The sequence below is a fragment of the Temnothorax americanus genome, unplaced genomic scaffold, assembly GCF_048541705.1.
Source record: "Temnothorax americanus isolate GAGA-0224 unplaced genomic scaffold, ASM4854170v1 Scaffold15, whole genome shotgun sequence".
Classification (NCBI taxonomy): Eukaryota; Metazoa; Arthropoda; class Insecta; order Hymenoptera; family Formicidae; genus Temnothorax; species Temnothorax americanus.
In genome coordinates, this window is record NW_027509286.1 from 2392482 (window position 1) to 2413528 (window position 21047).

The 21047-nt window shown below is 37.1% G+C and overlaps 1 protein-coding gene across 47 annotated transcripts in view; it reads right to left on the reverse strand.

The window, feature by feature from the left end:
• The window catches only part of LOC143895167 (uncharacterized), a 216520-nt gene that overhangs the window by 169808 nt on the left and 25665 nt on the right, over positions 1–21047 (reverse strand). The window contains exon 7 of one of the 47 annotated variants that reach the window (XM_077402108.1): positions 2332–2826. The exons of 41 other annotated variants lie outside the window; for them this stretch is intronic. In XM_077402108.1, the coding sequence (XP_077258234.1) occupies positions 2585–2826 (242 nt within the window). In that variant the 3' untranslated portion in view covers positions 2332–2584. Of the gene's footprint in view, positions 1–2331; positions 2827–4887; positions 5223–5504; positions 6977–8923; positions 10470–11279; positions 11973–20154; positions 20488–21047 lie in introns of those variants that run through there. 5 more of the 47 variants (XM_077402078.1, XM_077402066.1, XM_077402065.1 and 2 more) reach the window with 5 other exon arrangements.

The window sequence follows — 21047 nt, forward strand, 5'->3', positions numbered from 1 at the left end:
TGAGAATGGTCAACGCGGACAGATGCCCAAGATGCTCTGTGTCCCTGAAAACAAAAACAGATACATCCGTGTTCATACGGTATAGTCTGCCCTGGCGCGCATCCTAGGGAAACGTTTACGGTATTCTTCGTGCAATCGCGAACAATACCGCACCAAGAATACACAAAATAGTAAGATCTTCGGGGGATCTCTACCGTTCTTCCTAGCTACGTGGCTACGACGGGAGAAGGATCTTCGCACGATGTTCGACGTTTCACGGTGCCGTCCGGCGTCTTTGGTCTTAATCGCGAATCGTCGTTCTTCAGGGCGAAGAACGGCGGCGATCTTCCGGATGGACGACGCCTGGTCTCAAGGATTGCGTTGATGCAGCGTGCACAGGTCGACCGCGTACACATCCCGACCGGGATGGCACTTTCGCACGTGTCGGCGGGCGTTCGAAATATGCTTGGCGCAGTAGCCGCAATACGGGCATTTAAATCGTGGCTCCTGGCCGCACGCGTATTTCTGATGATAGGTCAGACCGCCCTTGCGGCTGAAGACGCTGGTGCAATTCGCGCAGGGGAACTTTCCGTTCAGCATCCTCGCGCTCACATCCACGTCGATTGTCCGCGCCGCCGTCATCGACGCCGTCGTTACCATCGACGACAGGTACGATTGGAGAACGTAGCTCTGCGTAGCGGGCGGTATCGCGGCAAACATACAGTAATTGAAGCCTGAAACACAAAAAGGCGCGCCGTTCGCGTCAAAGCTTCTCGTATCGCCATACGACATGTCCGAGATAGAGAGAAAGAGAGAGAAAGAGAGACGATAGCGGAGCGGGGAAAGTAGGATCAATGATCAATTCGTGCGCGTCAAACCTTTATCAGTTGGAAAATTTGTTGGAACGGTGATAAGCGAGGGTGCTGTCATCATGCGTTGAGAAATTATCGATGATCGGACGGAGGGGGAAACGCGATCGGGGGTGCTATCTCTTCCGTTGGAGAAGTAATGAGAGCGAGCGATAATAATCGAAATAACATATACTTCACTGTTGCTTTATTCTGAAAAAATGATGAATGAGCACATACTAACGTTAGCAAAACTAGAAAGAAACACATGAAAATTAACAGGACGAATAAATAATGTGAATTATTCTGTATCAGATTTAGCTTTCCCTCAGCTAGTTTTTAGATAGCTTAGTTACATATTTCGAGGAATCTTGCGATGCGAGAGCTGAATTTCTCGATATCTTCGATGGTGGTCGTTAGAGACGCGATGCGCGTATCACTTTGATTTCGTAGCCGGAGTGCTTTCGGGGTACGTGGGCACGTATGTTGGACGATTTCTTCGAGACGTATTCGCAGTAAGGACAGCCGAATCGAGGCAGCTGTCCGCATTCGAACTTTATGTGTGAATAGAGGTTGATCTTCCGGCTGAAGATGCTCGAGCACTTCGGGCAAGGGTACTTGCACCGGGGCTGAATCTTCGAGCTGGATGGCATCTTGAAGCCACCCAGGTGTACCAAGTGTACATCTGCAAGAAAACGTTCGAACTTGTCAGAGTTCGCAAGGAGGGGGAGATCGCCGTCAATCGGTAGCGCAATAACGGAACAAGATAAATAGAGACACAGAGAGTGAAAAGAAAGTCACAGCCATCGATCACGAAGTATTCCGATAACGTAAGTTGCGCCAACAGGCTTGATATCCAAGTTGAATAAATCTTCCCATGGCGCGCAATAAAATCCACAGATACTCGCATATACACACACGTAGACCCTCACACAAGTAAATGCAATTAAATTCGAAATCACACTCTATTTGACTACAATTATCAATATTGTATGGTACACAGAGAAAAATAATACATGCTCGATCGAGAATTTAAACGTTACATAAAAGTTACATTTTTTTTTTAATCGGTGTCCAAGAGTTCAGCAAGTTGATGAGGAGTTGTCTTGGAAACATCGGTATGTTGCTCGATCGTTCGAGATTAAATGTAACTCGCGTTCACGTCGATCACGTACATCTCGCTGCCGGGATGGAGCCCGCGAATGTGCGCGCGTACGTTAGAGGTCTTCTTCGAGCAGTAGAGACAGTGCGGACACTTGAACCTCGCCGCATTCGTACTTGAGGTGCTTCTGCAGATTGTTCTTCCGGTTGAATACGCTGTAGCAATTCGGGCAGGGAAACTTGACTTCGTGTCGCAGCGCGTATAACCAGGACGCGTCTTGGCCGAGGAACGGCCGGTCGAAGGGAAAGATCGTGTCTGCAAAACAAAAAAGAGGAGTGCAAGGCGCGACGAATAGTCGACACGCGACGCGTTCTCTCGGCCACTCGATAAAAGCGAAGGTGCTGGGAAGGAAAATTAGACAAGGACAAGTTCCGTGTTAGAGAAGTTGCAGTTTTAACATAAAATCGAAACGCAGAGAAGCCCATTTAAAGCGTCCCGTCTACGAATCGTACTTCGCGATTCGTTGGATCACAGTGAAGAAAGCTGGATCAGCCGGGCATCATCTTGCATTGTTCGGAAGTACGATTATACGCGATTCGATAGCGGACAACGGCGCTGAAACGGTGCCCGAAAAAGAGCGCGCTTCGCGGACGTTTCACTTCTCCTTCAGATCGATCGACCAGACTATCTCGCCGCGATGCCTACGGCGCACGTGCTTGTAAAGATTCGATATCAGTTTCGACCGGTGGTTACAGTAAGGGCACTGGAACCTCGGCGACTGGCCGCACTCGTAGTTCTGGTGTTCCCGCAGGCCCTTCCGCCTCAGGAACACGCTCGTACAGTTCGGACAGGAAAACATCTGAAGGTTCTCGCATGCCCTCCTGGTAGACCTGAAAACTAAAAGCACAAGCCCTTGTTAGAGGGTCATCACGCCCGGGTAACCACCTGACATCGAGAAAGATTGGGCGAGAGGAGCTCGATTTCCAAGCTCCGAACAAAGGTCAACGCGTTACGCATTTATGATCGAGGATATAACGACCGGAGAGAGAACTCAGATTCCTGGATTTCAATAGCTTTCGCTGCGGGAAAATTTCGGCCCAAAACGCGCACTGTAGACTGTAGACACTTACCAACGACCGCTGTGGACAATGACTTTTTGTCAGCACGTCTTCTTTAAAGAATGTATAGAAGTCGTTGAAATGCTGAATTGTTGAAAAATATATATATATAAAATAAGAACATTTTAATCGATTCCTATTTTTATTCCATTTTAGTATATAGCCGTAATATTTAACTTAAAACATGAAGCATAAGCAATATTTAGTCGTTAAGCCGTCGTCGACGAAATATAATAAATGCCGAGCGTCTTTAGGCGTCTACAGTCCATAATAAACGTTAATTGAGCGTCTATAGACACCAATAGCAATAAAAAGGTTAAGCTCGTATAAAAAAAAAACCATACGCTATAATAATCGTAAATCTAAATAAAAATTATGAACAATATTCCGTCGAGATATCATAGATGATTTGGTAGAGAAATAACGATTTCAAACCATTTGGAGAATCTTCATCCAATTCCGCTACCAGATGAACATGCACGATTAATTAATGAATGACGATCGTGATTTGAATTGATTCGGATGATCAGTGTTGGGTGACGTTAAAGCTTGCTCGGGATTTTATGGAACAGAATAAAATATCGTATTTATTGTTGCAACGTTTGACGAACACGTATGTTATATCGGACATTGGACGAGTGTTGGATGTCTTGGACGCAAACGGCGCGATTCTCGTGCCTCCGCCATATATGCCGTCGTATATCAGCCGTCCTCATCGAGACGAAATCACAGTAGAGACACTTGAATCGAGGCGGCTGGCCGTATTGGTATCTCAGGCTGCCATTCGTACCATACACTTTCGTACAATTCGTGCAGGGAAATCGCGTGCTTCGGTTAGAGCCGCCGTTCGCGTCTCTCGTCAATCCGAAGAGCGCATAGAAACCTGAAAATGAAAGCCAGTGTCAGAAGATCGCGCGTGCGAGACGTTTAAAATTCCCTTTCGTTCCGTTATCGCCGCCTATCCGAGATTTAACGACGGCCGCCAGATTAGAACGAATAAATGCCATAAATACGAACCAACAAAAAATAGAACGTGTAACCATAAAAACCGGTTCGATAACTTGCCATTTTCTTCAACTAATTATCGCTGTAAATCGCGCGTAAATTTTATTTTATTTAAGTTTAGTAGATTAATTCTGAATAACAAGCTCGTGTGTATATAAAAAGAATCAAGAATAACACGGCCAATAACGAGCAACAACGAATATTATAATTCAAAAATTATCGTTACTGGCCGTGTTATCCTTGATTCTTTTTATATACACACGAGCTTGTTATATATATTTAGAATTTATTTTACACCCTGGCCTACGATGGGGTATAATGAAAGTCATCGTTTCAATGTTAGGTCGTATTATTGTTATGGAGAACACTCTTCCACATTTGATTAATTGGCTGATGAAAGCAAAGTGTGCAGTACCAACATTGTTAATATATTATTTTTGAATTATAATATTCGTTGTTGCTCGTTATTGGCCGTGTTATCCTTTTTAGTAGATTAATTTAAGAATTTAAAAAATTAATTAATAATTTAAATAAACTTAATTCATCGTTCTTATATAGGTAATTATCATGTCACAATTTCATCTTCTCCTCGAACTTAAAAATGTCCTCAATTTTAATTACTCGACCAACACAATAATAATAATAATATAAACGATAATAAAGATGAAAAAATATATTTTCTAAAATGGAAAAATTTTATGCGAACGCATTGCGTTTTATATATTTGCTTTATATCGCAGAGGTACAACTTATTCACATACACAAATATTAAATTGCACACATTCGTTAATAAATATAATCGTATCGGTATCGCCCTATATACATGAGTTTCCTCGCAGATATACAACATTTATTGTACAGTTACAGTATTCATTAATCGAGAGATGTCCTGGACGTAGACCGCGTAGCCCTCGTGCTTTCGACGAATGTGCTTTTGTATGTTCGACGATTTTTTCGAAATTAGATCGCAATAAGGGCACTTGAATCGAGGCGGCTGGCCGCATTCGTATCTCAAATGCGTGAGAAGACTTTTCTTCTGTCCGAATGTGCTCGGACAATTAGCGCAGGGATACCTCGGGCTACTTCCCACGTTGTTCCAGTCCCGATAACGATGTCTCATGTTCTGCCTATGTTCTATCCCTAACATCAAAGGCGAGGATACTCTCATCCCTGAAAAGCATCACGTATCGATTAATATCGCGCACCCTTACACGACACGGTTGATAACATACACAATGGAAACATTGCAAACCGATTACTGAGAAAAATTTACGCAGCTTGCAAGAAAAACTGTTCTCAATCTTTTAATTTACAGCCGCTTATAGTTTTAAGTTCGTTATGAGAAAAGCATGTCTTTATAGTTATTAGAAAGTTAAATTCACAAGAATAAAGAAAAGAAGGAACTTCGAGGAAAGAAGTTTTTCAGGAAATACCGTGGGTTGAATATGCGTGTGTATAAAAAGGGAAATTTTATTTCAAACATTTTGCTAACAAATTTTAAATAGGTATATAAGTATAGACAAATTTTTCCATACATAAATAGCGAAATAAGTATTATACGCAATTGGAACTTTTGATACAATTATCGTTGTAAAAAATCGCGCAATTTTATTTTATTTAATAAATGAATTTAATAATCTCTCTAAATATTTATAAATAAATGCCACATGATGAACAATTGCGTGTGATATGTTGTATATTATATAACTCTTCCATGGACCACAAGAAACCAGCTTTCATTCATAGCGCGTGATATAATGGTGCTCTCTCTTCTATTATATTTATAATTTTTCTAAATCTCTTCTCAACCAAATTATTCGTCTACGAAAGAATTAAAGCAATCGTGATGAAAAACGTATTATAGGTACATATTGCAATCTATTTTCTAACAAGTTACCGATGTCAAATGAGTTACGATGTAACATCAAGAATAACATTAAGAAATATAATTATTCTGAATATATATTAAACAAAGAATATATTAACTATTCGAAAAAAAACTTAATTCGTATTTAACACACTACTCTTCTCTTTGGTAAAAAAAAAATTTATCATACAATATAGCTTATTTCTTAAAATGTTACTAACACTCGAGACAGCCATGATGTAGATTCTTCAAATTAACAAAAAATTTATCGTATTAATTGTAAAATTACTATACTCAACTAATGATTCGCAAATATCAAAGTTTTAACTTTTAATTAATTACAATAGTAAAAAAAATTTATCATCACAAATTATCCGTACGAATTTCCAACAAGGTAAAAAAATTTTACGCCAACGTAATTCGATTTCGCAATATATCTTCCTATGGACAGTTCACGCTGCTATTCCCCAGGTATATACTCGATATAAAAAGCATATTGCTTCCAAGCTTGTGCATCAGAGTTTCGTTAACCGCGCGTGGAACTCCTTGTAGAAATCTCCGCGCTCGGTTTCTTCGTCATCAGTCTGCGTTCTTCAGCAGCGTACTCTCGACAGCTGCTTGTAGAGATCGATGATCTGCAATTTCTTGTCTTTGTGCATCCGTCGCACGTGCACATACATGTTCGACGAGAACTTGGCCTTCTTCGTGCAGTACGGGCACTGGTACCGCGGTTCCTTGCCGCATTGAAACTGGCAGTGGGTCTTCATGTCGGACAACCTGGTGTAACCGCTGTTGCATCTGGGGCAGTGGAACCTCTTCCGCACGATCGAGCCCTGCACGACCACGCTGTCCGGCCAGCGAGTCGTGGCGATACGCGGCGCTACGGCGGTTTCCTGACGGTGAGTCGAGTCGACGTAAAGGTACGCGCTCTCCTCCGCGTTCTCCCTCGCGTTCAGACCGTCCCTTTGGGGCTGATAAGGCTCCGCGGTCACGACGCGACCAGGCATTACCTGGGGGTGTACGTAAGACGACGGGTGCACCTGCCCGTAAAGCGGATCTAGAAAAAGAATGGAAAATTTCGGGCTGCAGTTAGCGAGATCACCAGGGATACGGGTCACGACATCGGATATAGAGACATTTCCGTCCATGCTCTTCGATTCATCTACATAATCGAGACTCGTGGGAATCGAGCCTCGTGCGTATCACACTCACACACAAAAATGCGGATTGCTACGAAATTAAACAAAAGTAAAGGGTCATCCGCCGTATACTTCCGGAACTAATCTGTAAACATCCCGAAATACTATATAAAATAATACATCGGGCACACATTAATAATTATCTAGTTTATTCATTATGTACAACTTAAACGTATGATCAATATATGATATGTTTTCTGTAATAAATACAGAATAACACAGTCAAGCTACATATTTCATTTTTATTCCTAAATTATTTTATGTATTTATACATATGTGTCAATCTTCTCGAAAAATTCTCTAAAGACTTCAAAATTAAGATACTTCATGATAATTTGGTAAACGATAAAAAATAAAAAAATATATAAATATGAAAATATCACAATACAAGTTAAATTGAGCTTCATTATTCTAATTAACGTTTTTATATCAGAAAACGGTCCAGTCATTCCGAACGTTGGAGAACGTCGTTGGAACCGTCTCGTCTCATTGAAGCGTCGATTGTTTGCTCAGGTCTATTATGTATATCGGTTGATCGCCATGCATGGTGCGCACGTGCGCGTACATGTTTGACGACACCTTCGACCGTTTGCGGCAGTAAGGGCACTCGAATTTCGGCTCTTGACCGCATTGGAACCGCATGTGCTTCTTCATGTCGCCCAGGTACTTGTAACTGTTGCCGCACTTGGGGCACAGATATCGCCGGTGCCCTTCCTCTCGCTGCTGCTGCTGCTGCTTTGTCGCGTTCTCGGGGTACCAATCGGACCCGAAGGTGTTGGAGTCCCCGAAGCCGGTGCTGTCGTAACTCTGTAACGATGGAACACGAAGGCAGCCGAGATGCTGCTCCAACGCGATGGAATAATCGGGATTCTGCTTCTCCTGACACGAAACAACCCCTGGAAAAATAACGATCCCCACGAGGATAAACCTCGATCAATTAAATCTTGCCCACGGATATTACGTTACAGATAGGAACAATTACATTATTCGGGTTGCCTTTCAACGCGTGTTTGGTAGTAAGTGTAAGCCTCGTCGTATTTCTTCGGGGTCAGTGAGAAAATGAAAGGCGACGTTTAACGCTAAATGAGTGCCACATAAGAGCGTATATCGAATTTTTTTCAGTTCAAAATTATATGTGTATATACATATATATATATATAATTATAAATTATAAAGTTATATATACATATGTATAAATGTACGTTATTTGTTATATTATTACAAGAATAATAATTTTACTAATTAGACAATAGAAGTCATAATATTAATTTTAATTAATAGCGGATTTGAATTATTGATCTTGATAATATTTATTTCACACATATTAAGAATTTTAACAAAGAATTAAAGAGAATGATGAGAAAAGAAAACACATTAGTCTGCTAGAAATAAACTTTATATCCTATAGTTAACTATTTCATAAAATACATTACATAATATATCTATCTTTAATAATGTCGGTTTAACTTTTAAAATTTATTGAGACATATCTATATAATGTTAAGCAGAATATAAGCAGAATAACACTCGGCATATATTATATAATCCATATCGAATCGTTGAAAATCTCAACAAACGATAAACGACATCTCACCAAGTAAGAAATGGCCAGATGACTTGTTACTTATCATATATTGTAACTTATCGCACATCGTGATTTATAATATACGGGGTCTGTTCAAGAAGTTTCCGAACTTTGTCTAGATAATTTTAGGAGGTTTACTTACAACTTATATTCAGCCCTATCTCCTTCGCCTTGGTTGATACATCATTCCCAACACCAAAATAAAGTGATACAAAAAAGATAAATGTGCATAATATTTATCATTTTTATTAGCAAACAACACACAGAAACTGAATACAAAATTACAAAAAGGTGAGCGCGCGTGTGCGCATACACACAAAAACAAAAATGTAAAAATGCACAATAAGATTGAGTTGCAGCGAGTCATAACGTGAGTCATGGTAAAAAATTAGTCACAATTAATTTTTAACTATTTCTTCCAAACGATTTCAAAATTAAGTTAGCCACTAACGCATCAATTACGACGCATAAGTGCTTTAAGTAAAATTTACTTATCTGTATAATCGTAGAAGATTTAATCATACTCACGGGAAGAACTTTTTATCTCTTCTATTAGAAAAAAAAAACAAAAATTTTATTTATTGCAACATTGCATATTTATGACAGATTGGAAAAGTAAATGTAATACATTTCGAAGAAATAAGGCAAATTTCACTCCAAATTTGAAACAAAATAAAAATTTATAAATTAAAGCATTTTCCATGAATGAGACATAAACGAGAAATTCCATGAAGATACAAGCTAACACAACTTTTTTCGCTCGATTATTACATATTACCGAACTGTAATCAACTGTAACCAAAAGAAATACTGAAGTTCAAAATCGTTTCGTTTAACTTAAGGTGTAGAGTCCATGCTAGAGTCGTCTATGAAAAGTTCGTCCGGTGATTCTTCTTGCTTTTCGGTTTTACGTGCCGTTGCGTATGATTTGTGGTTCACGCAATGTCTCATCTTATGACGTTCCGGAATGAATGATCCTTTCATGACCTTGCCGCAATCCGGGCACGTTACCGTTTTCTCGCACTCGTGTTTTTGGTGGTATCTCAGGTTTTTCAAGTAACTATAATTGCGGCCGCATACCTCGCATTTGAAGTTGGCAGTCTTGTTGGTCTTGGAGTCCGGGTTACACAAGCACGTTGTCATGATGTGATAAACGAGATTGGGGCGACTCTCATAAACGGCATCGCAATACGGGCACTTGTGCTTCTTCCTCAATTTTGCGACGTCTTTCGAGTTGGTCCAAGACGACGGAGAGCTCTCGTTATCGCTGCCGATATTCTCGTTATCGTTATCGGTGGTCTGGCTATCGTTTAAAGAAATAATTTCGAAATGTTTAGAAGGTTTTTCAACAAAGATCACTGACTCTTGCGCAGTACTCGTTGAAGGCCTAGAAGGTTCTTCGACAAAGCTCACTGACTCTCGCGCAGTACTCGTTGAAGGCTTAGAAGGTTCTTCGACAAAGCTCACTGAATTTTGCGCAGTACTCGTTGAAGGCTTAGAAGGTTCTCCAACAAAGCTCACTGACTTTCGCGCAGTACTCGTTGAAGGCTTAGAAGGTTCTTCGACAAAGCTCACTGAATTTTGCGCAGTACTCGTTAAAAACTCATCCTTGATATCAATAAAGTCTCTTGAGTCTCGTCTGTTTCTTTTAGATCTGTTCCCTCTTAACTCCGGTGAGTTTTCTTTTCGCTTCGTTATTTTTTCTTCTCCCCGTGGCCTTTCTGTCTTCACCGAGATTGCTATTATCTCTTGCGATGACTCTTTCTCTGTAACACGATGGCGAAGAAATGCTTTAAAATGGAAATAATAATGAAAGTTCTTAATGTGTATCGCCGAGGGATTAGTGAACATTTTGTTCGTTACAGACAATAGAAAATTATAGTAACCAAAGAGAAAAAAGAAAGATAAATAAAAACTAAAGTCGCATGCAAGCCCATTGCAGCCACAAACAGTATACGAGAGAAGGGGGAAGAAGATGCCAATTTGATATGGTTTTTAAGAAGCGTAAAACAGACAAAAAAATTTTATTATCGTGATGACATCGTATGACATTTTATTATCGTACAAACTCATGCGTTTTAATATTATAATCGCATGAGCATTCGGTGTGAAAAATCCAAATTCGGTGGCAAATATAAAAAAGTGAAAACGTCAGCTTAGAAAGTTTCCGTAACCATCGAGAAAAATTGACGTCTTCGCGCCACCGTTCGCCTATCAGTAATCTTCAATGTCGCTGTGGTTGATTTCGAACAAATAATCTGAAAGCAGAGAAACACGGATCAGAGCAAAAGTACCATCGTCACGAGCACAAAATCCGAAAGACAGGGAGGAGCGGATCTGTATAAGCGAGGAATTGCCTGCTAGCGCGAGATGTCGACGAACAGGACGTTTTTCTGCTGAACAGAAATGCGACGTCGTCAAGAATGATTTGGATGTTATTACGGAAATTCAGGTATTTGTTTTTAGAGAAGATCAAGAAAAAATGACGTTTTTTTTTTTCGTTTTAGAAATATTATAATTTATATACATATTCATCGTAACGTATCACAATAATTCTTTGACTTGGTATTCGGTTGAACTATAAACAATACGCGCCATACGGCAACGCATACTGCACTCCGGCCTATCGATAAAAATATCTCGATGAAAACCTATTTTGAGAAACGTTAACGTCTCGCGGTAGCCTCATCAAGATATCGGCGCGAGATTCTAAAAGATCTTTAAGGACAGAGCGTTCAAAAATTTTCACTCGAAGTTCCTTCACTTTCGTGCCTTCAATTGGTCTATTTAACGCCGAAAAAACGTCAAGTCCGGGCCGCTGTGTGGTGCTTCCTAGAGGGAAGAGATCGCGCGGCTTGTTTCGGAAACTTCTTCCGACCAAAGTCGCGCCACAGCTCGGGGTCACACACGCGTCACGGCGCATTAGCAAAGCTGGAAGTTGCACGGGGCTCTCTGGCGGTGCCTACGCAGGCTGCTGCTGTGGAGAAACGTCTTGCCGCAGACGTTGCACTTCTGCGTGCGGCCGCACTCGTGCCGCACGTGGAAGAGGAGGTGCGACTGCTTGGAGTAGCAGGCGCCGCACTGCGTGCAGGAGAACGGCCTGATCTTCTGCGACTGATGGCAGGTGGACCTCGGGTTCCAGTAGCAGGAGCTCTTCTGATGGCTCCTCAGATGGCCGGACTGGGTAAAGCCCTTGCCGCAGTACTTGCAACTATACTTTCTCTTGGTGCCTTCGCCGCGCGTCGAATTATTCGCGCCTAGCTCCAGTTCTGCAACACGATTACCGTTCCGTCAATCGATTGCGTTCGCGCTTAAGCGATTACATACACAAAATTAACGAAGCGATTCTCCTTGACGAAATACGTTTATTTGCGGCTCGTGGGTTACAAAAATAAATTGTTCAATTCAGTTCAATCGTTTGCGGTCGAAAATCTCGTGGTAAATCAATATACAATATTCATTCCATCGGCGTTCTTCAACGATAAACAACATAATTCATTATTACCAGCAATTTAAAAAATTATTAAAAATTTACAAAATAAGAAATGTTTAAGTGCAATCATTGTTGCGATGTTTGAAAATTTATACATCGACCGCAAAGGATTAATAGCTTCCTAAAAAAAAGCTGTAAGATGTATCTCATGCGTACAAATAAACTAAATGAAAGGCTGTCTCGTCACATCGAAATGAACTGGAAAAATATGCATCGTGCTTGCAACGTTCCCCGTACGATGTCTTTGCAGCGAGAGGAAGAGAAATACAATATATATACCACTTACTCCCACATTGGTTGTTAAAAATGTCTCGGATTAAAGTGCACAGCGTATTAGTGGTGGTATCATTGTTGCGTTTCAAGATGCGAGAATATTTAGTGACATCATTTACATTACGTACAACATGTAAAAGGTAACGCAGTTCTGAAAAATAAAATGGATATACTTGATTTTCAAACAGGATATTATTATAAAGCGCATGGTAGTTTAGGACGTTCAGGTGAATCGATGAACAGTTTGGTGTTACACCAGTTTATTTTGTATGACAAAATAGAAAAACTAACAGGATAAGCATCGTAAAAATGAACATAGCGGTGAAAATTGTGGCAGATGTATCAAACGAATAACGAATAAACTATATTTAAGCAATGTTATAAATCTAAGAGAGACAAGAAAAAAAATTAGTAAACCCATAGAGAAATCTAAAACACTCGCAGTTAATCAAGTATTCATAGTAACATACACGCGTTAAAAAAAACATACCAAAAAAAAATAAATACCGTAGCAAATCTAGTCGTAAAATATGGACTAACAAACATTTTTTTGCTGCCGAAAACTATATTTTTAGTTGTCCATATTTTACAACTCCTATTTCTCCGTGTATGCACAGTCAATAGTCCGAGTAGGGTAGAGCGGGATCAAAAGTAACGCGGGGCGAAAGTAACAACTCAAATATCTATAATATAGTTATAGACATAGATGCGCGTGCATCTGTTGGTTAACGGATGAAGTTGAACAAGCTATAAAGTGTCTCAGAACGCTTGCGGCCTGGGTATTGAATGGACGTGTGCATGCGCATCTATGCCTATAACTATAGATATTTGAGTTGTTACTTTCGCCCCGCGTTACTTTTGACACGTTACTTTTGACGCTCTACCCTACGGATTTCACAATTAATACCCCGAATCGCAGAGGTTATTACTTCGGTGTAACGCACACCTTCTTGTGCTTGCGCAAAGTGGTCGTTTGCAGAAAGGTCTTGCCGCAATCGTTGCACATTAAAATTTTACCACAATCGTGACGCACGTGCCATCTTAGGGACTCCTTCTTCAAGTACGAGGCACCGCATCTGGAGCATGAGAAGGGTTTCGACTTCAGCGCGTGGTAGCTTTTGGAACTCGGGTTCCAGTAGCAGTTGTTCTTCAAATGGTGGCAAAAAGTGGACTTAAATTTAAAGCCCTTGCTGCAATATTCACATATATACTTTCGAGCGACGGACGTGCGGAATTCTACAACACAACAATCAACAAGGTTCGTCGTTAGTTACTGGTAATTTCAGTTAGAGACACGCTCCACGAAACAATCGCCAAAATTTCAAAAAGCCACGGAAGATCGTGCTTCGATTCGGCTGATCGTGCTCACGAACTGAGTCACAAAGAGCAAACTGAAACGGTCTCGCAAATCTGATCAAATTTTCGACAATATTTCGACAGTAATTTTAAATTAAATAATCACTGTTACTTATCATTGTAAATCTTTTTAATATACGACGCTTCTGAGAAATAAAAAATGAGGTAGTTGGATATATAGATCGCTTTTGAATTGCAAAATATAATTTTATGCCACAATAGATAATAAACTTTTGCGCATTGTATATCATTGTACATAAAATAAATATGTATACAAAATAAAAAAAACTTACTCTTATTTATCTTTATATAATAAATTTTCTTGATATACAACGCTTCTGAAAGATACAAAATGAGGTAGTTGCTGGATTCATAAATAGCTTTTGAATTACAAAATACAATTGTATGCCATAATAAATAACAGGCTTTTGCGCATTTTACATCATCATGGTATATACAATGTTTCGATGTATATATAAATGTGTTACAATGATGTGTATAAAATAAAATGCTGTATCAAAATGCTAACAAATACTTCAATGAAAAATTATTCTATATCACAATTAGAGCGATGAACTCAAAAACAAACTTTTATATCGCCCAGAAAAAATAGAATGTTATTCAAAAACTAAAAATGTCATTTAAATCATAAAGTTTAAATTGATATGTCATAATGATGTAATACTTAACAAGCATAATCTTCAAAATGTTTATACTGTTTTAAAAAATAAAAATTTATTTCATAAACATTTAAAAAAAATTCATATAACTCGTTAAAGAAATATAGAAGTCCTCTAAAAATATATATATAACTTCTCTTGCCAAAATGGTCTTTAAACAACAAAACTTATATCGTAATATCACTAAACAAGTTTAAACAAGTTTAGTTTAAAAAGAAAAAAAACATGAAAAAATGAAAACATTTTAAGATTACACTTACTGGTACTTTTCAATTCATTTTATACATGGTACACTCGACAAGATTTCCTATGTCTACAAAAACTCGCCCGATAACCGAATACCTTTTTACATTTTCGACAAGTGTATGATTTTCCGCAATCGTTCGATCTGTGCGATTTAAGTGTCCGTGGATTTCTAAATCTTCTATCACAGTCAAGACATCTGTATAATTTGTCTTTTTTTGGCTCGATATGAGCTCGACTTGCTACTTCGTCGTCACTCAAACCATCATCTGAGTATTCTTCTTTCGGTTCCTCCTTTTTCAAAAATTTCCGTAAATTATACTTGCCTTCACCTATTGTTTGCTTATTATCTGGAATCCAAAATACGTCGAAACATCATTATAATTACATCATAATCATTTTGCAATAATTAGCACTTTAATTACCATCACATATTTTCATTAAACAAAGAATATTCACAGTTGAACAAACTAATATTACATTTTTTCTACTAATATAATACTACATTCTTCCTACTCCCTTTTTAAAATTATATTTAGAATTTTAGAATATAAATAAGAATTTCAAAATACACATAAAACAATATTTTTTAAAAACTAATATTCCCAATTAATTTTAAAATTAGTAGATATCTACAAATTTAAATTTTAAAATACATAAAATTTTTTAATTCAAGATTGCATGCCAATTTACGAAAACATTACATAAACAATTTTAACGCCCCATACAATAAATAAATATAAACAATAAATATAAATATAAAAACAATACTTTTTAAAAATAAAAAGTGTTTAAAAGTTGATAATTATCAGGGAAAAGCGTTTTTAGAAAAATTGATTTATTAAAAAAAGTATAAAAAATTCCCCAGAAAAGACAATAATTATATAATCATATAATTCTAATAACAAAAACAATTTTGCAGTAAACACATTTTTACAACAAAAACAATTTTACAGTAGGTATATTTAATAATAATAATTATCAAAATTTAAAAAAAATCTGATTTGGTGTAATAAAACTTGAAGCTAAAATATTGCGAATGGCAATGTAAAGATTGCATCCTTTACTGATTTCTTATTTTCTCCTGCTTATATCCTTTCATTTATATCCATCTCTTTCTAATCTTGTACGAGCATGTTGGATTACGTAAAAAAAAAAAAGGTGAGATCTTGTAAGATTATGTTCCCGACTTCTCCCTATGATTCTCGAAGTCAATCCTAATAAATCGCGTGTTTCTTCACGGTTCCAACGTACAGTCATTGCTCTTATTATTACGATATCACAGGTCATCTGAAATAAAAAAAAATTACAATTAACTGAATATTTATACTGTTTTAGTATATATATTGTTGTAATATTATGAGACATAAATATTGACATTAAATAAAATATGAAATCGCTTAACGATACAAAATACGGCCGTTTTATTTAATTATTATAAATAATTTATTGCTTCATGAATTATTATAAATAATACTCCTCTTTTTGAAAAAACAAGATAACTGATATAATGCAAATATGACTACTTGTTGACGGTTATTATAAAAATATTTTACTGCCTATATACTATTTTTCCACGCACATTGCTACTTACCAAATGTTTTTTAATCAAAAACCAAAATGCGCAATAAAAATTGAATATGCGTAAAATTAGTTTCTCGTACGTGCAACAGGACAGGAGAGGAAAAAAAATAAAGAGGTATAGTCTGAAAATGCATTCTTAATTTTTTATGAAAAATCGAGACGTGAAGTACTCATAAAAAATATACGCAATACGATCGAATGCATTCGACATAAACTTCGAACACATTTTATAGGTTTTTCTTTTTACCTTTGCTCTGTTATAGAAAAGATAAAAGTGTAAATAATTAATACAATACTTGTATAATCTATTTTTTATAATAATACCGATTGTTAAAAATCTTACAATTTTAATACAGTCTTAGCAAGAACATCGTCTTCTTAAAATTCATAAGCTCCATGTATTCCATAGAAATAGTTACAAGCACACACACATGCAAAATTGTAAAATTGTTATCAAATTCATATTGTAATTAAATTATATGCAAGTATTAAAATCATTTATAATTAAACTATATCTGAATTTGAACAATTTTACAATATAATTTAATTCATCTGTTTGTTGTCGACTATCAGAAAGAGATCCTGACCCTTGTGCTTGCGTCTAATGTGCGTGTAAATGTTCGGCGGATGTTTGCTCTTCAGACCGCAATACGGACACTGAAACTTCGGCTCGCGGCCGCACGCGATACGCAGATGCGTGTCTAGCGTACGTTTGTTCTTGTAGCCCTGCGAGCACTTTGGACACACATAATTTCTGGACTCCATTCTGTTGATGCTGCGCCGCTTCTCGATCGAGAAGGACGGGTCCATGAAGCAGCCTCTGGTCAGATGGCTCTTCAGATGAGCTATCGTCGGGTACGGACTGTTGCAGAAACAGCAACGATTCCCGCTAATGTGATTATTATCGAGCGACGACGCTGCAACAAACAACGACGAGGATTGAACGGGGAGTGCGCTACGGGAATCGATATTTATTGAGATCTCTAACTACTGAACTCGCAGAAGGAGAATAGACATAGAGGATGACAGAACAGCCCTTGGTCCGCATGCTCGAAAAACCTGGAAGACGACCTTGCTTGCGCTGACTAGTGCGGAGTAATTTTTGTTCGCCCGTTAAACCCTGAAGAGACAACAATTGACAAGTCTCTCTCTCTCAACTTGAGGAATTTATTCTGCTACATGTGACAAGATACTTTTATGTACGGCCAAGATAACATAACAAAAATAACATAAATACGACTAAACAAATCTTACGGTTTTAATTAAGTAATTTACTTTTTTTATTTTTCAGTCAAAAACATTATTATATTATTAAAATAAATTATTTTATATGTTGCTCTTTTCTCTTTCGAACATTATTTTTACATGAATAATACTTGATCGCCACGTGTGTCATAACATCAACATACAAGTGAATTAATATGTAGTAGGACTATTTAAAACAAAATGTTTATTTACAATTTATTTTTTTAATACTACATTATTCAGAGGCCTTTTACACATATTCTTTTTATACAATACTTTTTGAACAATACTTATCTCGAATATGCGCAGTAAAATATTTATGGCAATATATAAATTAATACAAAGACAAAATACATTCAATTATATAATTTAAAATAAATTTACGCATGTCAAATTTTATTAATTGCATAGAAAATTTCTAATTACCTTTTAATTGCTTTAAAATATATTCAGTATGCTATAACGAATTAATCCTATAACGAATCCAATACAATAAAACATTTCACAAAAATATACATTAAAAATCTAGATTTGTCTAGAATAGCAAATATTAACGATTTAACGAATACCAATTATAATAAAATGTCCTGTGTATTTTTTCCATCGATGACATAAATTGAATAATTTAAATAATTAACAAATTAAAGGAAACAAATCAATGATTAGTTACTTTTAAATATATTCTAATTAAAAAAAGAAATGTATACTTATTTTTAAAATAAAAACAATCTCATAATATATTTCGACTATTCCGTAATATATTATATTAATCTCAAAAGATGCTTTATGCAGTACGAAAAGTAGATACACTGTTCTAATAAACATTAAATAAAAATTCTAAACTTTAATAACGTATATATAATTCTAAATTATATAATCTGCGAATAAAAGAATATTTTCTCAATTAATTGTTATTAAATAACATCGTCAAGCTATATTGTCTGTATTTTCAATATCTTTATCTTTAATTTCAATATAACTTCCGCTATAAAATTTGATAATTTTTTAAATTAATTTTTGGTAACTTATTAAAAACTTAACGTGAAGTTATTATAAAAATGTACTTGATCGCTGAAGTCATTGTTCAAACTGGTATTTTCTACAAACGACCGGTACCGCGCTGTCGAGTTGTAGAAAAATTATCGCTTTCGCATATATTAAACAATAACTTTTGTTCTGCCGGGGACGCATCAAGACATTTTGCAATTTCGCGCATTAAAAAAATCTAATTAAACGTTCAATTCCCGGCCTCGAGATCGATCGCGTAAATCTTCAAGCCCACGTGCTTGTGCTTGATGTGCGAGGACATGTTGGATCGTTGCTTCGTCCGGTAACGACAATACGGGCACTGGAATCTAGGATTCTTGCCGCATTCGTATTTGAAGTGTCGCCAAAGAGCGTTCCTCTGCTTGTAGGTCTTGCCGCAATTCTTGCAGACATGGCCCTGCAATGGCTGCTGCGGAAATAATTGCTGCTGCTGCTGCTGCTGCTGACGATGCTGCTGTTCGGATGTCTTCTTCCAGTCGAGCCGGTGGAAGACCAGAGCCTCGTGTAGCGTCGAAAATTCGGTCCAGTATACTGCAAGCAGGTCCGAAACGAAACAAACGTGTAAATTTTGCGATCTACGGGCAGTGTATGGTCTCGCCTTTGTGAGTACCAGAGCATGCAAGGTCTCAGCCTCTCTTTCTCCGATTTCCTTTCACGCGATCTTCCAGCGGTTGGATAGACTATGCTCTACGACTATATCCCTTAGCTAAATTATATCATCTCAGAACATTTTAAATAGCATTAGATAAAGTAACAAAGGCAATGGTTAATTCGACTAAATTGAATGACGGATGATTTTTGGAATACTCGACATGTTAAGTAGGATCTTCAAACGTTGCGTCACATAAAATCTTCAGTGAGGAGAATTACTGTGTAAATATTTTCAACATCCAACTCGTAGTGTCTTAATGTGAGAAAATATATCATTATTATTTACAGCTTTGCACTCGTGATTTTATTTACGAGAAGTTTTCACCTTCGAAAGACGAATCTCCTAATAAATGAGATCTGAAGAGTATAAAATAAAAGAAACAAAAAGTATGACGGATTTGAATTAAAACGTTAAATTTTTATTAAATTGATTCGAAAAGTTAGAAATATTATTCTTTGTGATGAAGTAATTATGTGAGTTAATAATGATTCTTCGCTTTAGAATCGCAGACGACAGCATTCAATCATGTCAAAAGCGCTAAATGTAGCAGTGCAGAGAAATTAGTTCGTGTAATGCATTGCGTATACATACCTATATATCGTGAATTTATTAAAATAATGCCGAAGTACAATAATATATAATATATCTGATTCAAGATACTTATTTCGATAGATAACAGTTCTAATCTCGTCAACAGTAATTCCGATTACAAATGCAGAAATTATAAATGAAACTAAACTTACACCACTAAATATTTTATAAAACTCAATTCGCAATAAGAAAACATAGTCAAATTAATATAATTCACAAAATAAACAAACTAGACGTAATTTATACTTCTCAATAACATAATTAGTCAGAAATAATTAAATTTCTTAAAACTATATACTACAGGGTATTTTCTACACTTTGCTTAGAAAATAAAAATTTCACGTGACGCAAACCTCGATTATGCCCGATGAGTTCAGCAACGATCATAAATGAAATCGGAAACAATCACTGAGGCGGATACATCTCAAGGCGTATCTGAATCATGTGGTCGGTGAGAGTATCGGGACTGGAGAAAGGTTTTCCGCAGTGCGGACAAACACACTTCAACTTGGACGGTCCACAGGCATCTATGATGTGTCTGCTCAAGGAGGATTGATTCTTGTAACATTTGCCGCATTTCAGGCACTGATGCTCACCGTTGTTCAGCGCGTACGACACGTCTGTAACGAAACATAAAACGAAGTGACGTCAGTCCTCGCGAAGATCGGTTCAGTTTTCTGGACTAAGATAAAAAATCGCGCTATGAACGTGAACACCGGAAAAAAGAATACGCAAGAAATCGTGCATCTATTCGATTTCCCGGACAGGAATCAGCATGAAACAAAAACGCTTTTCTGTAAGATTTTATTTAAATAATTTGTTAATTTTTTTATGTTACTCTTTAATATAAATTGCTTCCTCATAGGAGAAGCTTTGTTTAAATTTTATATGTAACCACAAAAAAAAATACCCGGTATGCTATAATGCATTTGAATTTTCTATCAAAAGGAGGAAGTAAAATTTTCGCTTTTATACGGTATTTTCGTTTGTTCACAAGTCTTCATTTTTTCTTTAACTAAACCTCTGCCAAATTAATAAAAAACTGTCTTATTTTAATTTTGACAAAATGTGCATGGTGAATTCTTATAATACGCCCATAGTCGACTTGCAGTCGTCCTCACATCGGAATTGCACAACTAGACAAAGAAATTAATTTGACTATAAGATATACCATTAACTG